The 25,901-nt window shown below is 38.1% G+C and overlaps 1 protein-coding gene and 1 long non-coding RNA gene across 13 annotated transcripts; one reads left to right on the top strand and one right to left on the bottom strand.

The window, feature by feature from the left end:
• Positions 1-1,256: 1,256 nt before the first annotated feature.
• LOC111255305 (uncharacterized) lies at positions 1,257-10,515 on the bottom strand. 6 transcript variants are annotated; one of them, XR_015318555.1, is made up of 6 exons: positions 9,291-9,490; positions 7,786-7,924; positions 7,298-7,432; positions 6,087-6,301; positions 3,787-5,614; positions 1,257-1,664 (listed from the first exon to the last, which is right to left on the bottom strand). It is a non-coding gene; the product is annotated as an uncharacterized LOC111255305 (long non-coding RNA). The 6 variants fall into 6 exon arrangements; XR_015318556.1 differs by lacking the exon at positions 9,291-9,490 and adding an exon at positions 10,224-10,515 and having other exon boundaries at positions 3,787-6,301; XR_015318553.1 differs by having other exon boundaries at positions 3,787-6,301.
• LOC111255304 (BTB/POZ domain-containing protein 9-like) lies at positions 9,696-16,130 on the top strand. 7 transcript variants are annotated; one of them, XR_002675418.2, is made up of 5 exons: positions 9,696-9,934; positions 12,605-12,951; positions 13,212-14,673; positions 14,832-15,190; positions 15,705-16,130. XR_002675418.2 is itself a non-coding variant. In XM_022817122.2 (4 exons), the coding sequence occupies exons 2-4, from the start codon at positions 12,776-12,778 to the stop codon at positions 14,991-14,993; spliced, it is 1,800 nt and encodes a 599-aa protein (XP_022672857.1). In that variant the 5' UTR covers positions 9,696-9,934; positions 12,622-12,775; the 3' UTR covers positions 14,994-16,130. The 7 variants fall into 7 exon arrangements, 6 of the variants coding, with proteins under 6 accessions (XP_022672857.1, XP_022672854.1, XP_022672861.1 ...); XM_022817122.2 differs by having other exon boundaries at positions 12,622-12,951; positions 14,832-16,130; XM_022817119.2 differs by having other exon boundaries at positions 14,832-16,130.
• Positions 16,131-25,901: the final 9,771 nt, after the last annotated feature.

Raw genomic sequence — 25,901 nt, 5'->3', positions numbered from 1 at the left:
ATTCTTTCACCATTTTTCGGCCTACCTTTAATAAATGTCGCTCATAACGGCACGCCTCACTCAAACTTTTCTAACCAGAGGTGCGTTTATGATTTAACTCTGCGCTTAAAAGTGTTTCTACGGTAAATGCGCACATAAACGACATCGAGGTTAGCTAGCTGATAGCTACAATGGAAGATATTTTGTAATCCGTATAAAAACAACACCTCATAGAAACAACTAGAATTACAATCGAACTTGTCAAACAGTGATTCGTGGCTGAAGAAACATGAAAGTAATGTAGACACATGAAATCGTCCTAGTAACTTCTTTGCTGAAGACCTTGCAAATCATCGAGCATATCACTAGAACTATTGTTGGTAACAGTCCTAAAGGCCTACCTTCACTCTACTGTGCGCACAAGACGATGGCTGAGAGTCTTCAAATACATAGCATTATATTTCGCTGTTTCCTTTATATAAACCAGCTTTGTTTGGTTGCGATATATTTAACTATCGTTGAAACGGTTAAGAAAACTCAAGCTTGTAACATTATGAATAGATATTATGTAGGCTAGAAATTAAGATTTGATATAATAAAAAATTTAGCAATTCGTTTGTCGCCAGTGGCTGGTTGGAACTTACTAGCAAATACGCTCAGAATATGCACACGTTTAATTGAGACACGTTTAATACTATATGCTATACATATTATACATAATATTATACACCCATAGGTGCACGTTATGATGTGAACTCCACTGGGCGATTGAATAAGGAGACTCGATAAGTAGGTAAGTACTAATTACAAATAATTGGATCAATCTGAACTTCTAAAAAACATTATTTTTTTTAACTAAGCATCAGCACATGTGCAAGTTGTTGTATTAATAAAAGTAAGACCGTCAGTAATTACTTTCTTACGCCAGGTTGGCGAACGGGTTTCCTAAAAGATTTGGGAAGCTGCAACAATTACGCTATCTTGCCCACATACAGATGAAACTAGTTCACATAAGTTCGAGCAAATACTCTTTCAAGGCTTCATTTATGACATAAAACCCAATGTGGATGCAATTTACCATTTGTCCCTTACAAGTAATCCACGAATTAATTCAAGGTAGGGACCACTACTTTTGTTTCGTTTGTGAATTTTTCATTACAGACGAGTAGTCTAATTAACTGACTGCAGTTAGGTTCATATATAAGTAAATGCAAAAGATACACATATATTTGCATCCTTAGGCTATAATGAAAGCGCAATATTCTTATCAGTTTCGAACCTACGTTTTTATTTTTTTATCAGCGCTGCTACAACAGCATCCTAAAATATTTAAGAATTCCCCTAGACATGATTAGGAACAATAGGCATCTGGACAGCTGTATTTCAGTTTACCCTTTTCCATCAATTTTTCTATGGCTGCCTATTGCAGCGTTAAGTACAATCTGGTTTTATGGATTTAAATATATTACCGGTACTTGTCTCTTTTAGGGAAAAAAACATTGTCGATAATTGATATAATTCATTTTCGCATGAGATCTTCAGGTCGACCTTTTTGTGCAAGCTGTTTAAGCGACTTGTGTAACGAATGGTTTAGGAAGTAACGACCGGCGGGCGCAGAATGCGAACAGTCCCCCGAGATGCGCATCTGGGCAAGGCATTCGAAATGCACATAATGGAACACAGAGCTAAGGCACAAACAAAAATATTAGAAACATAAGTATAATGCTTCAGCCTTTAGTCAGAAAAATTCTTCTCATTATTGTTCTTCAATAACGTACACTCGAAACACTGTACTTAGATGATAAATAAAGAAAACTTTTTTGGATTGACGGTAAAACTTCTTAAAAAGACTGATATGACTATCACTGATTATAATCTCAAAATTAATACGCTTAAAGTAGGAAGCAAATACGAATGTACCAACTCGCATGCGTTCCACCTTACGGTAAGGGAACTCACGTCCTATGCTATGTAATGCATTCCCATTCTTGATCCCCATCTTGAGGAGCATGACAGGCCAGGCTTGGATAGTCAGAGTTTTCCATGAACTCATTCGATTAGCAAAGCATATCCATTTGTATTTATTGACGGAGGTCTTTACATTAAACAAAAAGGATCACGTGTCGCAGTTTTAAGGCAAATTGAGTCGATCGCATAAGGCTACGGCAGTCTTAAGACAACGGAGTCAGAGGGCAGCTGGTGCCATGTGTAGCCCGAGTCCTAATCATAGATACTGAAATTGCCAATTAGTGTCCGAATCACACCCTCAACAACGCAAGTTCTCCGTTCGACTTCTACTACGTTGTTCTGTGGCACACAATCCCTAGTCTTACCCTAGCTCAGCTTGAACGGCTTTTCCGTGAATAGTGCTTAATAGGATAGAGGAGAGAATATATTGTTGAAAGTGTTGTGTGTGCCAGCAAACCGACGCAACATACGATACGTAACTCAAAGTTTCTGTGTGGGACAGCACAAAAATGTCGAATAATCAATAATACGGCACCAATCCTTTTGATTTAGGGACACCTTCACGTAGTACAATTATGAACCCAAACCTCTGTCCCACAGCAAAAGAACCATATGATTAATGATGACCATGTATACTAACTCTACCGTGATACCGTTTACATCATCAATATCGTACCACCTAGAGGTGTCATCCGAATCTTATGAACGAAGCGCTTTTGGCTCTAGCAGCTCATGGTGCGATTTACTTGTTAGAACTTTGGCCCTATGTTTCACTGTGGCCACGTTTTTCTCAATGACCAGCTGTTTTTGATAATTAACATCTGCATCCTTACTCTTTTTTAATTGTTATGGCACTAAGGAGACAATCAGGACAAAATAATTTCAGACGACATACCAGACCCAGCAAATCGGATATGCCTATTAACGGCAGTTAAAGTTAATTAAGTATTTCGTAAAAATTTCAGAAGAGGCGCTACCATTTTTGTCGACGTACCACGGTACATGGCTTTAAACACGTTTATGTTTTTAAAACTAAGGGGAGACTTCACTTTTCAAGATGTTGACAGCGTGACGATCCATGATAGCTGTTCTAGATGGTAAAAGTCTGCTTTGTCGTCTACAATGCATACATTAGGTACTGACCGTATTTCTAAGAGGTAACAAGAAGCGGCAACCTGTAGCAATGTAAGCCCATGTTAATAAGGAAGTTCAAGAATGTCCAGAAGTGTGCTTTTCTCTAGTCCACTCAAGAACAATTGACCCGTACATATATAAGTCAAAAATAGTTCAAATGCTTTTAGAGGGGCACTTGGAACTTCTACCTATTTTGGGATGATTCTCGTCCTGGAGAGAAAAGTTTCGGACAATTACAACAAAAGCAAAGAACCTATAATTATTCTTCAAAGAATAATGTCTGAGGAATACGTATGCTGACTTTATGGAACGCTATTTTTGACAGAAATAATCATCGTTTTGCAAAACAGTGCTCTTTCTATTTATTGAAAACGCTGAACGTATGGTTAGAAAAAGAAAGTACTTGTTTAACCAAACATTGGACAAACAGCACCATATTTAACCGAATAATCTCAAAGATGTTAACAACTTAGCGGTTCAGTACAAATCTATTTAAATATCTAGACACTCTAACATTATATCATAAGTTACATATGCTCTTATCTATACATTTATACACATATAGCATATAATATATGCTGCAATGGAAGAACATTAGTGATAAGGGCATCGTTTAGGAGTCATTTAACTAAATATGACTCAGTAACATAGGTTGAAATATGAATCGGTCAAAAGTACAAAAATTCAAATTACCGATAGAATTACCTTGACAAAGAAAGGGTTAGTGGAATGTTCAAGAAGTCATCCAAGAGCGCAGAACGCACATGCAACCAGATCATACATAACGGCAGTTTTTGGCAGGTCCTGACAAATAAACACCGCCTTTAGACTGCTTTTGTAGCCATATATACGTCGAAATATACCTGTCTGTCCAGTTGGTTAAAAAGTAATATCCACTTTATTTAAATGTTCCCTATTCTTTTTCGTTTCCACTGCTTGTTTACTCCTATGTACCATTTGATTGTGCTCTTCCTTCTGTATAAAGTCGTTTCGGCTTCGTTGTGTGTTGGATCGAATTTTAAATCAATTCTAAGTCCAAAGAGCTGTCAAAAAAAAGTTACTTCTTAATGTCTACCTTATTTCGTCTTGGTTTACAACTTGGACGTAGAGGCTCACCCCGTTGCAGCCAACCTTCTAAAGTACATGCAGATCGCCTGGAAGCATTTCTAAAAAAATATAGCCCGCAGACAATTCCAAATTGACTGAAAAGATCAACTATGGTTGTGTGATTACCAACAGTAATTTTTCTTCGATGAGGTTTACCCAAGAAATAGGAGTCCCAGAGCTCGGTGAGCTAAAGAAAACGCAGGAAGAATAATTGCATTTTACTCTCCTTCAACATTTTGCCGGGTCAAGCACTACACGGTCACAAATACAGGTTCCCAGACAGAATTGTCGCTGCTGACGAAAAATGATGTCTCTGTTTCAATATGGAGCAGAGGAAAGAATCATTGGCTTAGGATGATATCTTTAAACAGCTAATTGAAACAGATTTTCGTTAGAAAACGACCGTGTTCTGTATCTAATAACGTTGGCTGGACATCTTATTAACAGAGAAATACTTGAAAAAACATTATGATCGACAAGGTGTGCTATATGGTTTAGTTGCAACGAGTAAACGTGGCCGTGCAACAGAGCAAATCCCATACACAAAGCAAATTGTCTTTCTCCAGTACAGCAGCGAAGCCCACGTGACAAAACTCGTTAAAAGCGCCTTGCAAGTGCTTCAGTGGAAGCTTGTCTTGCCTTTACCGTATTTTGAAGACCGATAGATTACTTTTTCCAATTACTAGTAAATTAAATTCGAGCAGTATGTTTAACGATGGAAAAAGTTTTAAAAAATGGCTAGATGAATTCTTCAACATCGGAGGACCGAACGATTAATACACAATAAACCGGATACATAAACAAATTTGTAGCTGAAATTCGAATAAAATGCTGCGTTTTTATTATTTAAAGAACGGGGATTTGTTTCTGCCAACTTATTATCTTACCGTTAATGACAGCAAAACGAAGGTAATAGATTCATGTTATTAAGTCTTGAAATTTAATCTGGATCAACCGTGTAGGATAACAGTTCAGCCTTTGTAAACTCGCAATTTTGCTCTACAATTAGCTTCGTGTCGATTTTGAATTGTGAATCACCACACCTAAATATTTGAAATGGCGGATTTTTTAATCACGATAACCTGATGCCTACAGCATAATGCTCTAAGTACATTTATGAACTGCTTGTATCTACTTTATTTTTAACTAATTTGTCTTGATACTAACTGCGTGTAGTTTGCAATGCCCGAAAAACGGTGTTTGTGCGTCGGGGGCACCAGTAAATGCTAGGTTTCAGCTTACGCACTGGGCCATAATATCACTGCCGCGACCACTTATGATTACAGGGACGATCCAGGTCCAGAAGTACAGAGCAGCGTAAAAAGTTTTAGGTAGGTACTTATAGCGCGTTCCTTGAAGAGTGGTGCAAGGAAACGTCTAACTTCACTTGAATTGCAGGCTTCCTTACGTAATATGGCTGTGACAGCTAAATGAAAGAAGCATACGCTTCGAACAAGTTATTGTTATAAACCAAACATGATACCTAGCCCAGAGTAAACATTTGTACACACTCTAAACAAATGCTTTGACACCTGTGCTCATTGCAATTTAGACCGTAGAGCAAAACATGCGTTAGAAATATTAAAAACGGAAGTTCTTCATTCTACCAGAAATAAGTTGCACCCCGAACTTTTAATAATGCTTGTTAAGGAAAGAAGGAAATCGAAAAGATACATTGTAGTGTTACTGGAAATTTCATAAAATGAGTACAATTGAACTATTTTAAAGCAGTTAACACAATTTCGTTCTCTGATCTTAAACTTCTTTATCCACAAACTGTTCGCTTGTCTTACAAAAAGTTTCTCAGTTATTAAGCAAGGTTAAGTTTTTCAGTGATTCCAACACACAGCAAAAGCATAAAGAAAAGCAAAATAAATGAGGTTTAAAAATCAACGCACTTTGATCATCAGCTCGCACGCCACTTTCTTAAGTATTAGCGAGGCCGATGTGGCAGCAACTTTCTAAGGCAGGCTTTGAATCCGCCTTTGCCGCCTGTAAGTGATTAGTGTTTCCCTGCAATAAAGCCTTATCGAAATGATGATCTGTACCACTGCAGATCGTGGAGTTACGATGATGAAGAGTAGTAGTCATTTGCTGCTAAGCATCTCTTTCGCTGTAATAACAGAGACAAATGCAAGCAATTGAGCAGCTGGAAGCCAGTCAAGTCCATCGTATCGTTAAACGTGAGTTTGTGGACTGCGTCTATATTTAATTAATAGTTATAATTTGCATCAATGTATATGATTTCGTCGCTCGATACAAATCGACGAGGTAAAACTTACATCAAAAAGAAGTATAAGCAAAAACATACGGGATACAAACAAAAAACTTCTCTCCATGGGTTGCGCACAATATGTCATCGGCACAACTTGAGTCAACCCCAGATGACTCCCAGCATAGTCCAAATTGTATCGTAATGGGGTAGTTGCATTTGACGTTGCGGCGGATCAGACAATTGCATATTTGACTATAAAAGCTGGTCCAGTTAATTATCACCTGTTCTCTTGTATGGCACAGCTTTCACAGTGCCTTTTAAGAGCGATACTTCAAGCCTCTGTCAAGAGCGACTTTGCCAATGAATTTGCTTTTCCAGCACGCTTTTATGATTAAACAAATACTTGCAGATACATAACGGTACTAAGCTCAAACTGAAGCACACGAAGTTTCTTGTCAGTTGAATTCATTACGTAAAAGCCGCCAGGAGAATATCATTTGTACATAAGCACGGGATTTATATATAAATATGTATAACAGAAACCCCGCTTTTTATTTGTACATAAGAGCTATAAGGTCTCTCATGTGAGACCTTTTTTAATCAGCAATAAAAACCTAAAACTCATAATTACGACTTCGTACTATGTTATTCGTATAATTATTATACATCTATGGACGTGGTTGGTTGGAACGTAAAGTTTGGTCGGCATCCTTTGATTCGTCTTACGTCCTTAGTTTATCAGTGATTTAAATGTTGAACAAACGCTATCAAGTTATCGCTTAATACGATGACGCGTAATTTGTAATTAATTTGGTAATTCTCGGACGTATTAACGCAATGTTTCAAGCTCTACGTGTAGTTACAAATTAATTCTATCAGACCATTGGATCTCACCACAAAACGAAGCGTCCTAATGACGGATTGAAGCCCACATCACCACATTCTCTTATATAAGGTAGGCACACACGCTACCCATACCGCCGCATCACCGGGACATTCACGCGACATAAGACTGTGATAAACAGTCCACTGAAAAACAAAGGAGACTATTTTTGCATTTTGGCTAAGCAAAGTGATTTTTGTAACAGTTGTAAAGTAACAGCAGAACTGAGCAGTAAATTATAGCATGTAAATATTCACAAAGGACGGAGAAACCAAGGATAAATCGATAATTCGGGTGGTCCTAAATGTGAGTTTTGCTTTGTAACTAAGAGATAATTACTTATCTCTGGACGGTGAAAGTTCCCCTATAATACACAAGTTAGCGTTGACAATAAACCATAGAAAACGATTTTTGGCCAATCAAATGATATCACTGTCAAAAGTCAATAAATGCAATCCATAAGCTCATTCAAAGTCAGTCGGTTTGATAATACACGTACGTAAGCATAAAAGGTCAAAGTGAGGACATCAGAACGCGGAAAGGCACGATTCACTAGAATGACACTGGCAGATTCAGAATTCAGGTTAAGATTGATTACCGGCTGTTGTAACCACGTGGACAAATTTTTAAACTATGATCTGAAAGATTCGATAAAGATGTAAGAAAACATTTCCATCAGTTAGGATCAATAAACTATTGTTGAAACAACCCTAAAAAATTAGTTATTACCTATTAACAAAAAGCAAGAAGTTAAAATGTCATTTTTATCTATTATCATAATTGACAAAAGCTCCAAGGTTCGAAACATACATTTTCCTTTTGCTGATGACAAGTCTTTTCCTGACGAAAAATTAAATGTCTGGTTAGTGTCATTTGAAGAACCATACTATGCTGCACCTCTAGGACCTGTAAAAGGCAAGCTGTTTTACGGCTGTATAATCATTCAGCTGTCACATCCCTATATAATTGAATATACGCAACTCCTGTTGGGGGATTCAGTTCAATCCACCAATCGTATACTTCTATGTTGCTCTCACATAGAGACGCCTTTGTACGGTAAAGGCAAGTTACCCATTGATTTTGACAAGTGTCATTTTTGGAAAATTTTGACTGTCACATTTTGATCTGTTATTTTTATCAAGACTGCGGACACAAAAAGTAATAGTGATAATACAAGTTAGCGCTGGCTTTTTCTCTCTTCGATAAAAAGAACGCCGTTTATACCTGAGAAAGTAGTTCACCTGCTGTAAACTGCAGAAACTCCTGCGCTCATTCGAATGACTTGCATATGCTACTCTCAGATTTTTAGGAAGCCCTGTGATCTCATGTTGCTTACCGGTAGTGCTTACGGAGCAGTTAGTTCACGATGGTGCATCAAAATGATACGGTATTTGAGAATATGGTATGCATAAAAATAGCCAATTGCTTTGCTGTGTGACCTAATGAATTAAATATAGCACTATAAAATATAATGCATTTTTGCTATATAAAAGCAAAGAAAGGAAGAAAAAAGCTCATTTTTCCTTGAGTGCATGCCAGCATTAATAACCAGTTAAAAGTCAATGACTGATTAATTAAAAATAAATTTACAAAACATTACTTGGTAATATTATCTAACAATTTTTACTATGCTAATTACGTCTGCTTTCGAACTCTAACAGCACATAAGAATTCAACCTTGTATGTTTACCCATGGTTCCAAAACGAAAAAAATTCAAAGCACTTTATAAACCCATTTACAAATGTTAAATTAACATCCACCAGTAGTGTGTCTGTCCACACATATCTAAGAGGATTTCCATATGTGAAGGATATACAGCAGAACTCAAAATATCTTTTTAATATCTTCTTGCGCATAAGTTTAAATTTTTAGATAAGATTTAGTAATTCATGGCATAGATTTCATGAACGCAAGCAAATTTGCGCTTCTCGATGACCATCGGCATTATTTTGAGACTGGTTTGTGTCCCACTACACCATTTTGACCTTTTTTTTTTTACTTACGAAAGCTATGAATACCCTTTTGCTATGATCAGACGTTACGCGATCAACCATTACTTCAGACAACCCGCTCCCGGCGCGAGACGAAGTGTGTTTACGCCCGATTCGAACCTATACCACAATGTGTCTCTCAGTTTAGCCGGTGAACTCTTTAACCACTGCATGAACAACTATGAAAAAAAAATTTAAAATTGCCGCCATTCACTGATCGCCCAAATGTAAACTGTCGTTGGCGGTGCCTGAAGCAGCAACTCCATGGTTTCTTTCAACCAGAGGCCTGACTCATTTGAGTTATCGTCTGCTGAACGCTACATTGCTACTAATTCAATGGTCCACCGGAGCTGTAGTCGTCTGCTACATACCCCCATCATCGTTACTAATGTTGATGTAAACGATGATCTGTAATGAAGTTCCAGCCGTCGATCGGCAGCAGCGAAGTCAATGTTGCAGGGTAGATGTGTGCACATTATCATCCACCGTTTAATGCTTCTGTGCTACAGCTGCTTTATTGTGTTAGCTGTAATCACTTGATCTTCCTGTATGAGCGTATGTGAGTGACTACGGCCGGGTGAAATATCAGTGTATTCCCTATACGAATTCGTTCTTAGTGGCGCCCATTCATCCTTAATAAACCAGCGGCATTAAAAGTAAGCTAATTTGCTTAGTGAAGCCTGAGAAAATTTTGAGTAACGTTGACAGATCTGACAATATTGAAGCAAGATAGAGGCGAAGTCACGTCATCTAAATAAATCTAGACAAGCACAATGACCACATTTTTCAACGCTGCATTTTTGCGGGATCTTCATAGGCAGCAGTACAGGTATTGCAGCACGTACGGACTGACCTACAAAGTGCAAATGGCTACTGTTGAAGTTCAGTTATCCGTGATAACAAACAGTGGCGGAAGTGAGTTGAAGGTTGAAGTCGTTTTATTACCCTAAGCCGGAGGCAGCCATCTGGGTTGGATGGTGATGCTTCTGCTACAGCTGCTGGAACCTTGAGCATTCAATCACAGTTTACCCGCTCTCTTTGACTTGTCCAATACACACTATTCAAATAATGTTAATTTATATGTATATCCTATGAGTAGTGTTGCTATTGACAGTCGATAATAGGCTATACATTTGTGTAAGCTGACCGGTTACCCTGAGTAGCACGGACGTGTTGAATGTACGAGGTTAATCAATGTTTGCTTTGTGCTGTTTTCCGTATCCGATTCACGTTCTTAATGCAGCGGTGCCACAGCTTGTGGCACGATGCCATTCTTTTGCCACCGATACCAAAGTAGCCCAATTAGGTTTCCAAAATATTCTGTTCATCTAAAGTGGCAACCAGATTTTTGATCGCGCTAAGACTTCTCGGTGAAGAATTTAATTTTAAATTAACAGCATCACTAAAGCTGAGCTTGTACCTGCCATGTATGCGTCGCAAACACCCATCATGTGACTACGAACTAAGACGCTACGAAATACGTTGTTGAAAACGAATTGCAGCGAGTCTATGAACCTCTGGGAAAAGATGCATGTACCAACTGTATAACATGTATATAACAGGTTCTCATGATCGTTGATGTATTTTTCTACATAAAAATAAGCGCTTGACATTTCGAGAGTGAAGATATTGATTCGATCATAAACAAATTTTCATGATTAGTACCAAAAAAAGCTATATTGGATTTGTGACAATGCTTCGTACCATGTTAGTCTAGTAAACAGCAGCAGGTGGTAAATATATACCGGATGTCTCAAAAAATGTACGTCATAATTTACTTGAATAAATCTTTTTTGACGGTAGAGTAACTGCTCAACCCACCGACCTGACGCGAATGAGTTTTTGTGAAGATACCTTAGAGACAATCTACGCCAGAAAAGCGACATAACGAGAAATCGCGTTTGTGAATCAAGAGCCCACCATTATAAGAAGCTTATTGGCTAGAAACGCAAAAAATTTTAACTATTGCATTAAGAAGGAAAGTTAGCATTTCATATAGGAAGTTTTACAAATACTGTAAATGAAGACTGAAATTATAATTAATTATTATAATGAAATATTTTGTATGTTGTACTCCCCTTATATATATACCAGCCGAAATATATATATATATATATATATATGTCTTTAAAGGCTGGTAACTAAGTTAAACTGTTTAGTTGTATACCTAAATTGGGTAGAATCGTTATCGTCACGAGAATATTTTTGTTACGGTAAAAGGTTCGTCAACAAAATCATTTTTTTTTTATGCAGTTCGTGGTGTTTCTTGCCTACTTACTGGATCATTGAAGGTTTTATCTTTCAAACAATGTATACCGTGTTGCGTAAGTCTCCCAACTAAGTCATGATATTGTTTTGGGCCACGTCGAACCTTTTTTGCCTCCTCGATAGGACTACTTTTGCTTAAATAGGAAAAATAAAAAGTAGTAACTCCACATTTAAAACGATTTTACTATGATAATTGATAATACGAGCTAACAAAACCGCTCCTTACCATTCTTATTTCGTGAAGTCCACTGGCCACTAGTTATAATGCAATTAAAATTGGCTTCGGTGATTTAAAGAAATCTTTACAGAGAAAAGATATATAATTTGTCTGTTATTGCTGCCTTATCATTTGCTAGTTCAAAATAAAATACTAAGCATTATTTTCCGTCGCTTGTACAACTTAGTTTTCTAACCAATTACTAGTACAACACCACACATTATAAAAATTGTTAATTTTAGACCCATTAGTGCCGTTATGCCTGGCTTTGAATGTTGCTTTGAACTTAGATTACATCATGTGTCCTTAAGTTTAGTGTGCCAACACATTACCACTGGTTATTACGAGAATGACACCGTTGTGTGTGTTTCGTAAGAAAGTTCAAGAAAAGATCCGGGCTATATCTTCTAAAGCCAGGTATCTATCCAAACAACAATTGCCTTAACACACTCATTTTTTCATTTGTTGTTAATGAAATTCAATTCGGTTTGATTAGATTAATCCTACAACGAGCCCTCACATTGATGTCAGGTTTCGAAACTTTTAATAGTTTTTGTTAATCTGCATGTATATTATTGCGGCCTAGCGAATCGAGGCTAATACTGTTACAGAGATATCAGTGCTTCGCTCGTGAATTTACATGCAAGCGAAGGATACAATATCTTCAAGGGCGAACTATTGCTGTATGTTTTTTTTATTAAATGCATGGAATAGAACACTTTCTCTAAAAGAGATCGTGAATAATTTTTAGAAAGCACGTTTCGCGAAGCACACATAGTAGTCTGCGACGCACTTTTAAATCTCGTTTTGCAGCCTCCTTAAATGTAAATACATTTTCCAGCTCTTGTTTGTTTGTAGGCCGAAAATTCCAGACGTTGAAGAGCTCCTGGGGGATAACAAAGCCATCTGTTCTTGTCTCAGCGTGCTTGGGGAAGACAGATAGAATCTAAGAACAGAAGAATAGGCTAAGGTGGTGGGAGGAATACGTGGCCCGTAACCACATAGAGGTACAATGAGCGACCAGAGCGACTCCTTAAGACACTCGGAGGTAGACCATGCATCACACCTCTCTGAGTGGATCGGGTCTCTGCTGTCAAGCGCGAATTACTCGGACATCACCCTCGTGGTCGAGGGTGAGCGTCTTCAGGCGCACAGACTTGTACTTGCCTCATGCTGCGAATACTTTCGGTAGGTGTATAGTGCAACGAATCATTTGTACCACATATCTTGTGCTCTAGTTTTGTCGACAGTATGACTTTTCGCTCAACGTATATATAGGATGCACTATTTATCTAAAATTTTTGGTCCATATTTTTATTTCAAGTAGTAATAATTTTAAAAAGTGGGCTGGCGCTTGCGATACCATTCTTAAACGGCTTTTTAGTTACCGATTATTTTTATTGTATAACAACTATTCAAATCATATGAATATTCTAATTAATTCGTAGGGCTCTTCTCTATGGAGGGATGCGGGAATCTACCCAAAAAGAGGTCGAACTTCCGGATGCTCCGTTAAAGGCGTTTAAATTGCTATTGCGCTACATATACACCGGCCGTCTTTCCTTGAGTGGTCTTAAAGAGGATATGCTTCTCGACATGCTTGAGCTCGCGCATCAGTATGGCTTCGAGGCGCTTCAGGGTGCGATATGCCGCTATCTTCAGGAAATCCTATCTGTGCGTAACGTCTGTGCGGTGTACGATAAGGCGCAACTTTACAGTCTCGATCAATTATCAAAGACATGCTGTCGCTTTATTGACCGGCATGCTGCGCTAATTTTGAACAGTGATGCCTTTCTTCAGTTGTCGGCTGGCGCTTTGAATGAGATGCTTTTACGTGACTCATTTTACGCCAAGGAAATAGACATTTTCGAAGCAGTGCATCGGTGGTACGTTGATAAGGAGGAGCTTGTCTCCGAAGGAACAATGACAGAAATACTCGAGAAAGTTCGTCTTCCGTTGATGGATACTGGTGATATTCTTGGCTTGGTTCGAAACTCGAAATTATTTAGCGCAGATTGCCTTCTCGACGCGATCAAGACGAAGAAAGAATGCCTCGACGTAGATTTAAATTATCGCGGCCAACTGATCATTGACGAGAACATAGCCGTACCCCAGCACGGTGCACAAGTGGTAACAGGCGAACAGCCGCAGGAACTACTTCAGCCGAGATCGGAACGCTCTTACGACGGCGACCGCGGTTTTACGCGACATAACATCGAAGATGAAAATGGGATCACCATTGACCTGGGCGGCATGTTTATCATAAACCATATCGTGTTGCTGCTGTGGGACAAAGATTCACGTTCTTACTCGTACTACATTGAGGTTTCGCTGAACCGTGCAGATTGGTGTCGCATCATTGACCATTCGACGTACCTGTGCCGCTCCACGCAGAAGCTGTACTTTGATCCTCGAGTTGTACGCTATATTCGTGTCGTTGGCACCCATAACGCTGTTAATAACGTTTTTCACCTAGTATCACTCGAAGCAATGTACAGCTCGAACCCGTTCAAATTGAGCCAAGGCATATCTGTACCAGAAGAGAATGTGGCGTCGGTGGAGCGGAAAGCTTGTGTTGTTGAGGGCGTGAGTCGGTCGCGGGATACGTTGATCAATGGAAACTTCACCGACTACGATTGGGACTCGGGTTACACATGTCATCAACTAGGTTCCGGTTATATAGTGGTTCAGCTGCCACAACCATATATGATTGACTCAATGCGACTTCTGCTGTGGGACTGTGATACGAGGTCCTATTCGTATTACGTTGAGACATCTGTTGACAAGAAGGAATGGACCCGCGTTGCCGATAGGACGGGTCAGTTGTGCCGCTCCTGGCAAATTTTGACTTTCGAACCATTACCCGTGGTCTTTATCAAAATCATTGGCACGCACAATACCGCGAACGAGGTAAGCTCCAGTCCCGTTTTGAGTCTTCCCGTAACTCTGTATTGTTAGCCATTTTCCGAAAGATAGTGACAAATATAACTTATGTGTATAACGAAAATGCATTAATTCGCATTCTTTTATAACAGTATCTGTGTACTACTACTGTCTTCGTCTTGCAGGTATTTCACTGCGTTCATTTCGAATGTCCAGCACAGGTGCGCAGCCTTGAGGAACGTTCGAACTCGCCACCGTTAGACATGCTTCCATTTGTTCCTCCTGCAGACAACGTTGCGCAGGTCCCGCTGAATCGGCCACTGGATTGTCGTAGAGATGACTTGTGATTCTCTTGAGTATAGATGGGGCAATGAGTCATCTAACGATAACGTATGCGATATAACCAGTTTGTTTTGGGGGTGAAATAATTGGACTTGTGGCACACACTACCACAATTTAGTGCTGCTCTTTTGCTGCCGGTTTTAAGATGATCTGAAGCTGTGCCTTTGTACATTAAAGGCAGTATCTAGATAAAAGAAAACTGGTTAGCATTTATCTATTTAATTCTATTCATTATGTCTAATGTGCATCATTGTCTATCTCATTTCACAAGCTATTATACAATATGATTGACAAGCTTTATACAGACAGCTCAACTCAGTTCAACAAGGTCATACGAAGTCAGATAATGAAACAAACTTTAAGTACCTACTTGTACTGATATTGTAAGTTATGAGGATATCCCTATATAGACAAAAGACGATAAGAGTACCTCTTTTTCCCGTCTTTTGATTCCACGTAAAAAGCTGTAGACATAGTTTTTATCGACTGTACTCGATCGTAACGATCGTACATTTGAATGTCCCTACTATATAACAATATATCACAAATATATTCATTTTATACGTTTTTATTTTTCGTCGCTACTGACATACGTGGTGATTTGCTATTACGATTTCTTATGATATAGCAAATCGTAGTAATGTGTTTAGCGACATAGACTGAAGTGAGCAACATGTGATAGAATAGTTGCGTTAGTCTGATTATTACTCTTATAGGAAAGGAGGCGGTCAAGCACCAACGAATCAAGATTTTTTTAAATCCAAACGTAGCATCGCAAGATAGAAAACAGAGGAACTACTGAAAATATTCATGCAGAAAGCAGAACACGACGGACGTAAGTTCCATTTTTGCGCACACTTAATGGCTCCGTTGGATTGTGTGTGGAAGTATCGACAGGAATTTACTACACAAGGCCCACGGTTAACTGCCTTTAACAGAATTACCTTCGAACTTCTTCTGTCACTGCGCTACTAACAAACTTCAATGATTTGCCTGCACTTATTAATGCACTTAGCGCGCATGCAATTGTGATTACAAAGAGGAATTAACGAGCAGTCACATATGAACGCAACAGTGTAAACATGATGTAAATTAATAATGGTATAATAACAATAATATAAATAAAAGTAATTGTCAACTGATTGAACGCTCTTCATCAATTATTATGTATTAAAGGTTCTTTTGTTATTGTATCTTACTTATACCCAATGAATGGACAAAATGCGATTCTGCAGAATATGACATCTAAATTGGGGCAGATTTGGGCGCGCAGTTCATCGTGACAGGCATACGTTCGTCCGTCATTGTTGGTCCTAGAAGGTCCAGTTTTGTTAGAACAACAAACTCGTCTTGGTAAAAAAACAATGATTTTCGCAATTTAAATGAAAATGGGCTGTTACTCAATTCCTTAGCACGAGCCCTTGCCAAAATCGAAAACTCTTTTTCGCCCAGTATCAACGGCCTGCGTCTTTGCCGATTAATATGCGGTTTCTTAAAATATCGAGAAAATCTTCATGAGGCAAACCGGAGTATCGATCCTCATTGGGTTTTAGATTTAAAGTACTCAAAAACTGACCAAAATTATTCAAGTTATTTTTGACACACGAAACAAACGGTAACGACCATTCTGAAGAGGAAAATTAATTTGTAATTGGGTCGTCAGATTAGTTTTAGCGGCTAGTCTTCTCGAGATTTACTGCGTCTTTTTGCACTTTTTGGGTATTTCCAGATTTGCCGTTTTGAGACTTTTGGCCTGTTATCAATGCTAAATTTAATTCCGCTGAAATTTTTTTATATATAGTGTATTTTTATATTAGTGAATTTGCACTTATCAGTGTCGTTTGACGTACAGTTGGTATTGACAAGCTATTTGCGAATTAAAGAAGGAAAATTCTGAAAACGATTGGTGAGTGGTTTAAGTCTCAAATGGAAAATGTTATCTCATTGTATATATATATATATATATATATATATATATATATATATATATATATATATGTATATAAAGCGAGTCATTATTTATTATTTACTATTATCTATTCCATTTAGCGCTCCACAGATTTATCTACGGCCTTACGTTTGTGTTGCTTGCGGACCATCATCAATAACTTAATCTTTTCAAAGATAACAAAGGTGAACCGTATGTTCCGCTTCAAGATCTTACCGTTGGGCCTCACTAATGTACTCCTACGTGTACTAAATATAGTGTAAGAAATTAACAGCTTCGTTGAGGAAGCCATCGAGTGTTGAAGTTAAGTGAAAAGTTGTAATAAAAGCAAAGCATAGTCCATTTAAATATCTTGTTTCGATCTAATATTTCACCTGTGTAACAGAAGGAGAAGACTACAGAAATTAAAATGGACACCAGAAGTCACTGTTCGACGGCCTTAGTGGTCTGAAAATGGTTCAGAGAGTTCCGCACGAGAGCATTGTCATAAACAGGCAAATGTTATCGCTTTGAATAAATATATATGTATCTGAGTACCACATGCGCATGGCTTGTTTGCAGGGCAAAACTGACTAAATCCCGTGAGTAAATTGAAAAGATATATAATATCATCCACTTCCTCATAGATATGAGTAACAGATATGACATCGTAGGAATGACCCGATTGCAGGTGCGTATCGCCAATCGGAAAAATAAAGTCGTCGCGCTTTGTAGCGCGACAACTCTACCCAGATACATTCCTGAATGGCGCGTAGTAGAAAACTTCCAATGCGAAAAAGAAAGCCAGTTATACACTCATCTAGAAAAAAGAAAAAAAAGAAAAGGAATATTTTATATAATGCACTCGACATAATTCATTAAGACTGTTTACTACCGCGCTATCACCGAAGTGTATACTTATATTTCTTTTTTGAAATCAATATTCATCATCAAGCATTGCTTTTATGTTAATGTTATGGTTCAACTTTTATTTTTGAATTCGGATTAACGAAAAATTCGTTTTCTCATTAGAGTGAACTTTATGGTATGCTCTTCTTTACATTAATTTTTTAGGCATTCATACAGGAAATTCAATAACGATCAAACATGACTGCTGATATATATGAGCAACAATATCGAAATGCAAAGTTTCTTTATTTTGCATGTAACATGTTAGCCGATGTTGAAATCCATGGGCGTTGTAAACATACTGGGTAACATGACCGATACTACGCTATTTCATTATTTATCTTTGTTAGTAATAGTCAAACACTTTAGATAAATTGTACGTAGGTCTACAACACAATATCCCAGGATCAGAGTGAGTATATAGGACCATTAAAAACCCTACAGTGAATCTATAAAACTAATTAAGAGATTTCCCAAATATCCTAAAACTGATAACAGGGGGCAGCAAGCAGCATGACATTTATCGCAAGCTCCCCCGCACCTTTCAGGATCATAAAAACCCGATTTCTGCAGAGTCTATGGTGACACTTATGTACGGCAAAGCTAGTGACGACATGTCAGCTTAGCCGGTGCGCCACTTCCCACTCATTGTTCCTGACCGCACCCAAATTAAAGAAATACCCATCTATCTCTACTAGATTTTGCTACTCGTCTGTGACACTGGTCCTAAAGGTCTCCATTGCTTAAATTTTGAGGTTTTCGAACAAAAGTGGCGAGTCGGCTATGAGACATATGAAGTGGTTTGAGTCGTCATGAGTGCTTTCAGTGCCCTTTGAACAAGAAGGCTTTGATGCAATTTAAGTGTTGAAGATTCTTCGTTGAAAGTCCTTTCCAAGTTATGCATATTTCATACGCTGCGATCGTAGCTACTTTGAGGTCGAACTGGCTGAGAGAGATAAGGCGATTTGATCTTCCATGTAGCTTCATGTATCTTTCGGTAACGTGCACAAAAACATCCCCATGTATGGAATCCAATTAACATAGGTGAAAGACAATTTGGCGGCGTACATGGTGTTAGTGGCCGCCGTCCTCTTTTTTCTTTTAAACCTCATCACCTCCGTTTATGCCAGGTTAAGAACAATCTCAAACCTGTGACGCAGCCATCCGTATGCAGCCGAGTTAGATCTTATTCCACTTGAGACCTGTTTGGCCTGTAGATCACTAGGTCGTCTGTATGGAAGATGTCTTCGTCCTTCTTATTTGATTAGAAAAACCCTTCAGGAAGACAAGGAATAAGAGAGGGCTTAGCTTGTACTTCTGACTTAGGACAGTTATCTGCGTGAAAGGCGGTGGTACAGTCGCTCTGTTGACTGTGGTTATTGTGTTGTCCTGAAGAATCGCAACCAGAAGCTTGAGCACGTTTATAAGGAGATTTACCTCAGCCAGAGTGAGAATAACCCATTCCCTGGGCGCCGAGTGGAAGGCTGCCCTGAAATAGATACTAACTGAAGTCACTGGCGACCTAAAATTGCACACTCCACAAAAATTATTAGCACTATCTAAAATCTAAGAAAAAAAAACTTGGCAGCTAATACAGGTTTTGTAATCAGCTTTTACTTTGAATGAATTGAAATGATTTTAATGTATACGGTTGAGCCTAAATTTCAGGTTTAGCATGTAAAAGATGATAGAACCGTAACGTTTACTAACATAACTTGTCTCTGATATTTTCATTAAAGTACCGAAGATCCATCATGAAGCGTGGAAGTCACAGGTGTTTAGTAGAATTTAAACCAATCTAGCACATGTCTATAATCAATAGGTATTTTGTGACATCTTCAGTTTACGATGATACTGGGGTATCATAAAGCTAAAGGAATCTAGTTAATAATGACGCCTTTATGAACGCAGGGTGTGTACTGGAAGGTATTCGATTAGTGCAAACTATTAACTGTAGGACAGCTAGACTGATGGCTTAGAAACAAACAAAAATGGAGAAGTGTTTTTAATGAAGCCTCTGCTTCCGCCAGCTTTTGTTCTTTAAGGTGACAAAAGCTGCGGACGTTTTGGTGAATTGCCTTTATATACAGCGTATACGATGACCGAGATTTGCTAAATATCTCTAAAGCACTAAATATCCCAATAATAATTCGATAAGTATACGTATTAATACATTTTGATCCTGGCAAATTTAAAAAACACTCAACTCGTTTATTTCAAATAATAACCCAAACGAAACAAAATATATCGCCTGAACCGTCTTCATTATAGACCAGACTAGCCAACCCCGTGAAGTCTAACAGGTGCGCGGAAGTGTCTATTGTGCTTGCTTGTATTTCAAAAAAAAAAAAGCATCAGTATTTGCGTTTTATTAACCTGAATGCATCATGATATTGTCAAAGCCAGCCTTTTAAAAGCAACACTAGTGGCAATTAGAACCATTAAAACCGATTTGTCTTCGATTCCAGGAATCTTTAAGATCCTTTGTGATGCTGAGCAGTATGGTGGTAGTGTTTATGATCGCACCGATTCTGGAGTTAGTACGCCGGTGCTGGGAACTCTTTAGTTACTTCAAAAAGAGAGGATCCTTAGGATAAAGCCGCACCTTCTTTGGGGCCGCTGCCACCTTATTCAATCAGATTATGTGTTCCGGTTTGATAAATGAACCAAAGAATATGGGGACACATCTGGCATATTTTGAGTGATAAACCCAGGCTAATCACGACTGACTTCGATCTCCACTGCATAGTACTGATTAAGAAGTTCTCGAACCATACTCCAATAATAGTTTTTGAGATGGCGCAGTCAATGATGCGTGCCATAGCAACACTGGGGAGAAGTGCATTAAAAAGGAATGTTCGCAACGTGTTTACGCCATAATTTTCATCAGCACAAATGACATCGCTCGTTGTAAAAAGCATTAAAGATTTCAAGCCGAATTTGTGAAAATGGAAATCCAAACAGTTCGACATTTACCCTTTTCTAAAAAGGTTCACAACGGGTGACAGTGGGTATTCAGCGTTCGGAACTGATACGAACACTCAAGATGATGCATCTCCACTGGTTGGAGATGCTGTTGTAGGATCCTCTTTAAGTTCATCGATGCAATAATTAGTTATAAGGTGGACTTAACTACCGATAGTTAACGATCTTTCCCTTCCTTGTTTAGTTTTAATAGAATTTCTCGTGTATTTCTCAGTTTGTGTGTAGAAGCAACGAAGGTTGTTGAAGTTCGACGGCATGAACAGCAAAAGAACAATTCGTTGCAAGCCTTCATTGACAAAAATGGTAAGCACTCTTTCTACTCATAGGAAATAAAAATAGTTCTTGGTATCTACAAGACCCACTAATACACAATGAGAACCAAACAATTCAATTTACTGTTAATGAAAATTGCTATTATTTTATACAATCTATCCACTACAGTGGTGAACACAGATTTGCAACTGCTGGCAACGTCTGGTGCAGATGACGATAAACACGAGAAAGGCGAAACGATGGCAGGACTCATTGATGAACAAATTGTAAGAAATGCAGCACTAATGTTTCTCGCTGATTAGCAGCCATCCTGAAATTCAGAGTTGGCTTTGCCACGAGATTATAGACACAATCGGCGAAGAAGGCACCCAGATAAGGGACACTGACAAGTTACATTCGAGAATGGTAGGTATCAAGTATTTCGATGGCTACGTTCACGAAGCTTCACATCTACTCCCACCAATGACAAATTAGGCTATTTTTTTGTCTCTTTATTAAATGACAACGTCATTTTGTTTAATAATTTAGAATATACAATGTTCCACAATAAAAGCGGACGTAAGAAGGTCTGCAAAATAATCTACAAAATATTAAGTTCATTCCCATTTCTTGTTTCTCTTAGAACATAATTATCCCTAGCCCAACGATCCACTATTCCTTTCAATATTATTGGCTCTTTATAATTACCTTTTAACTGCCCTTCTTGAAAACCTATAATCGTTTTCCTTCTTCGAGATACAAACAGACGTTGATAAAAGAAAAAACGTTATTATAATGTTTTATATTATCTTTTCATTATATTTCATTTTCGCCATAAACTAATAATCTAGATCCGATTCGGGCATTTTGCCGCAAACCGACACGTAATCGAAACTAATTAAAAGGGTATTCTCACGAATTAAATACTTAAATTAAAAGCTCCCGTTGTGATTCTCATGTGTATGCAGCTGCGGGTACGATCTGTTATGGAATAGCTATGTTATCTAATTAACATATTCCATGCAATGGATTAAGTTAAAGTCGGACGGTAGCATATCACGAAATTCTACTGTAGAAAGAAAGTAGGGTCAAATGGAATAGGAGCTTCGTAGAGAAACGCTTATTGTTTACAGAGGACTGTTTTTTTTTAGAAATCGATCTTATTGAGGCGAAAGCGTTATCGAGGCAGATGTTTGTCTGAAACATTGTGCCAAGAAGTTTGTCTATAATCTTTTAATATACGAAGAATCATGAGACTAGGAAGTATGTTATACTTGCTTGAACGATATTAGAAGAACAGGAAGGGAAGTAATTACTTGTTTTTTTCTCCTGGTCTTATCTTTTCCTGCATATACTCCAAGACAAAATTTTGCAAAACAAAATTAGGGTAAACATGGCGTTTATGAACGTCACAACGCTGAGGTAAACTATGTTAATAAATATAGGACACAAGGCATGAGGCAGGAGTTCTGATACTACTGTCAGCAAGAGTTGTTCATGAAACATCAACTGCTCGAATCGATATCACAATTGCGTTTTGAATAAAAATTCTCAGTTTTCCTCATTGGACCCGATTCTCGAAACAAAACGGTTTTTTGTCAGAAAAAATCCTGTATTATTATAAATCGTATCAAGAAGATATTATTTTATGTAGCTTAGTGAGTCTAGTACGCAGTCTAATATTAATTAACAACAACGCTCACTCTTATCCTCTACCTTTTGTCTAGATTTAAGTATCATTAATTGTAATAACTTCTCTCTCTCTCTCTCTCTCTCTCTCTCTATATATATATATATATATATATATATATATATATATGGTTCGTGTTAAGCGATCTCAACCGATGGCGTTAGGTTTACAATAAAGTTTGTGCTCAAGCAGCTGACTGTCTAGCAGATAAACACCCGCAAAGACTACCTTAGGGAAGGCTTTTGGCACCTCTAGAAGTGCTAAACCTGCTTGAAAACGTCATTAGGTGAATGTGGACAGGAGTAACAATGCGCAACGTTCGGTTTAAAAACGAACCTCGAAATCCATCCAAAAAGCCGGATGGCTCAAGTCCAATGTCAAGACGCTCCTCACGGTTTTCTTCAATCGTCCGAGAATCGTTCAATAGGGGGTTCGTTCGACACAAGAGATTAAAACCCTGGCACAACAAGTCCTGCATCTTCCATCATGACAGTATGTCGACCCACATTTCACTATTCATACAACACCTTTTTCAAAAAAAATTGATGCCTGCGTCCCCCCAACACCTGTATTTACAAGACCTAGTCTCTTCAACTGAAGCAAATAACTCATTCATGTTGTATAAATGCATGTTGCAAGATTTTTTCTTTCAGAATTTCTCTCGTTTAATTTGAACAGCTACTTCACTTTTTAGTAACCTGGTAATTTGCATTATTAACGATATTTATATAAGAATTATCGTTGAATCTCAATATTATCACGTCCTGTATTTTTAATAGCATCAAAGCCGAGAACAGCTATTTCGTAAAATTGTGTTTTTGTTTTCACGGCTCCCATCATCTACCATAAATGGTAAAAAATATTTTATCTTTAGATATTTATAGAGCCCGATTCATTCGAGTCAATAGTTGCCCCAGCGTATACGATTTTATTGATTTTCTACGTGCATAAGGTAAACAATTTAAATATTGAAAGATATCTAATTAAATACATGGTGCGTTTGCTGTCTACGTGAGACAAGTATGTTTATTTGGATTCAGCCGCATTATTAGAAAGCGCTGAGCAAGTAGAGAGAGCATTTACGTTACAGTAATTGAAAACGTAAACAAGTACAGGGACAACTATTACATGTGTGTTTAGCGATTGCTGAAGCTGAAATGACACTATAAGCCATTTGGGCATATGTCGCGCCTTCGCATCTACAAGTCCGTCGTCATCAATCACTCGTCTATTACAATTTTTAGGCAATAGGCGAAATTATATGAACGCACCTGGATATAAATGCACACTGGTTTCACCAAGTATCGACCTCCAGCGATAGCTAAATAATAAAATAAAGTTTTCGAACTGTTTAGTCAAGTCTTTTTATTCGTGCTGGAGCGTATAGTACTCCATAAAAAATGTATGCCTGAAAGCGACAATCGTACTGCCTTCCTTTTTTGATTGCAAATGAAATCTATGAAACTTATGGTCTTGTATCTAGTAACTGGAATTTGTTGAATGGTTCTCTTAGAAGAATCGTAGAAAAGCTCGTGAAAATATTTGCTGTTCGACGTTAGAAAACCAGCACGAACAATTCGCAACTTCCAAGGCTCGGATGCGAAAGTGCGGAATAAGAACAAAGATTGCTGGAGTTATCCATTATAGAAGCGCTACGATGCATAATAGAGATTAGCTCTCTACGGAGAATATTGGCTATATTGATCAACACGCTCACAGAGCTTTCCAGCTGACTGTTCTCGCCAATGACAATGTAAGCCTTCAACTCGAATCGTCGGTCTCTCTGTTGAAAGTCTTCGATAGTCATAAGCTGTTTGCTAACGGGAATACTAATGTTACCTTAGTATCATACCAGTTTAGTATTTGGCAGACCTAGTTCTCAGAAACTAATCCAGTGTTCAATAAATAATTTAAAAGACAGGTTTATGATACTTCTTGTGTATATTCGTGATAGCTATAATAATAATATACGTTGCTTAAGATACGTTGTTCTCTGTAGAATAATAGCGCTTGAGGTTTGGAGTCCTCCTGAGCCGGATGTAGCTTCCCTAGCCTTATATTTCTAACCTACAAATTAACCAATTATCGTACAAGCTGGTCAGTTTTTGCATATTGATTTTTTATGATGTTGAGTTACAATTATGTAGAACTGAATTTAGCGTAAAGCTTTTACTCGCATTCGATACCTTTTGCAAAAATCAGTGGTAGTGCATGTTTAAAGGTGCACCTGTTTTTGGTTTTCTAATAGCTTTCTTTTTAATTTCTATCCACATACTAAACATTCCAAAAAACCGAAGCTTCAAAAGGAACTACTCTTCTATCTATCTATCTCGCACATCACGATTCGCGCTACTGGCAGACCCCATGGCTGGATCGTTTTGCAGTAGGTGCTGAGACGTTTCGAGATCAGTCGTGAGGAACGCGCTTATCATCTGGGTCAATCAAACGTGCCTACTTAAGATATTTGTCCTTTATGAAAATCGCCGTACAAAAGAAACGTTTTGTGCAAAAACGTCCTTCACCCTAATGACAAGGATTTAGCGAAATTGAAAAATGGTCAAACGATTCATGGTCACCAAATCAATAACAACAATTAGGCAGGTAAATACACATGACCGAACCGAACTAGTTTCCGGCATCATTTTTAGGAAACATGTAGGAGAGTGCAGGAGCGTGCGGACCGCAATAAGTGGATAGCTGAACTGTGCATTACTGGACATGCAATCATGCTTAATTTGTAGCATTCGTGCTTTCTCCATCTGAAAACGTAAATACAGCGCTAAAAATCGAGTACTATACGTAAAATAGAAGTTCTACATCGCCTGATGTTCTAACATGTGTATTCGGTATAAATGGGTATACGCGCATAAACAAGTAGTGGAGCCGCTACCCAATATGAACGTCCTTGTTTGCTGGCGACTAAGCAGGCACGCCTATAGAGATACAGTATATAGTCGTCATCTCTATTTGGGTAGAGGTAAAAACATAGACTTCTGCCTAAAAATAGTACAATCAAACAGGACAATGTTAGGTATTAGTTGGGTTTAGCAAATCTGATAAGCGACGCTGAACATCAATATAGAAACTTTTCTCGAAAGATTGGTAGTATGAACATCTGCCTGGATCAACCAATAAAGACTTTATTAGACA

This window comes from Varroa destructor, unplaced genomic scaffold (genome assembly GCF_002443255.2).
Source record: "Varroa destructor unplaced genomic scaffold, Vdes_3.0 BEIS01000001.1, whole genome shotgun sequence".
Taxonomy (NCBI): domain Eukaryota; kingdom Metazoa; phylum Arthropoda; class Arachnida; order Mesostigmata; family Varroidae; genus Varroa; species Varroa destructor.
The sequence above is the reverse complement of the archived record's forward strand: the minus strand, read 5'-3'. Positions and strand labels throughout refer to the sequence as shown.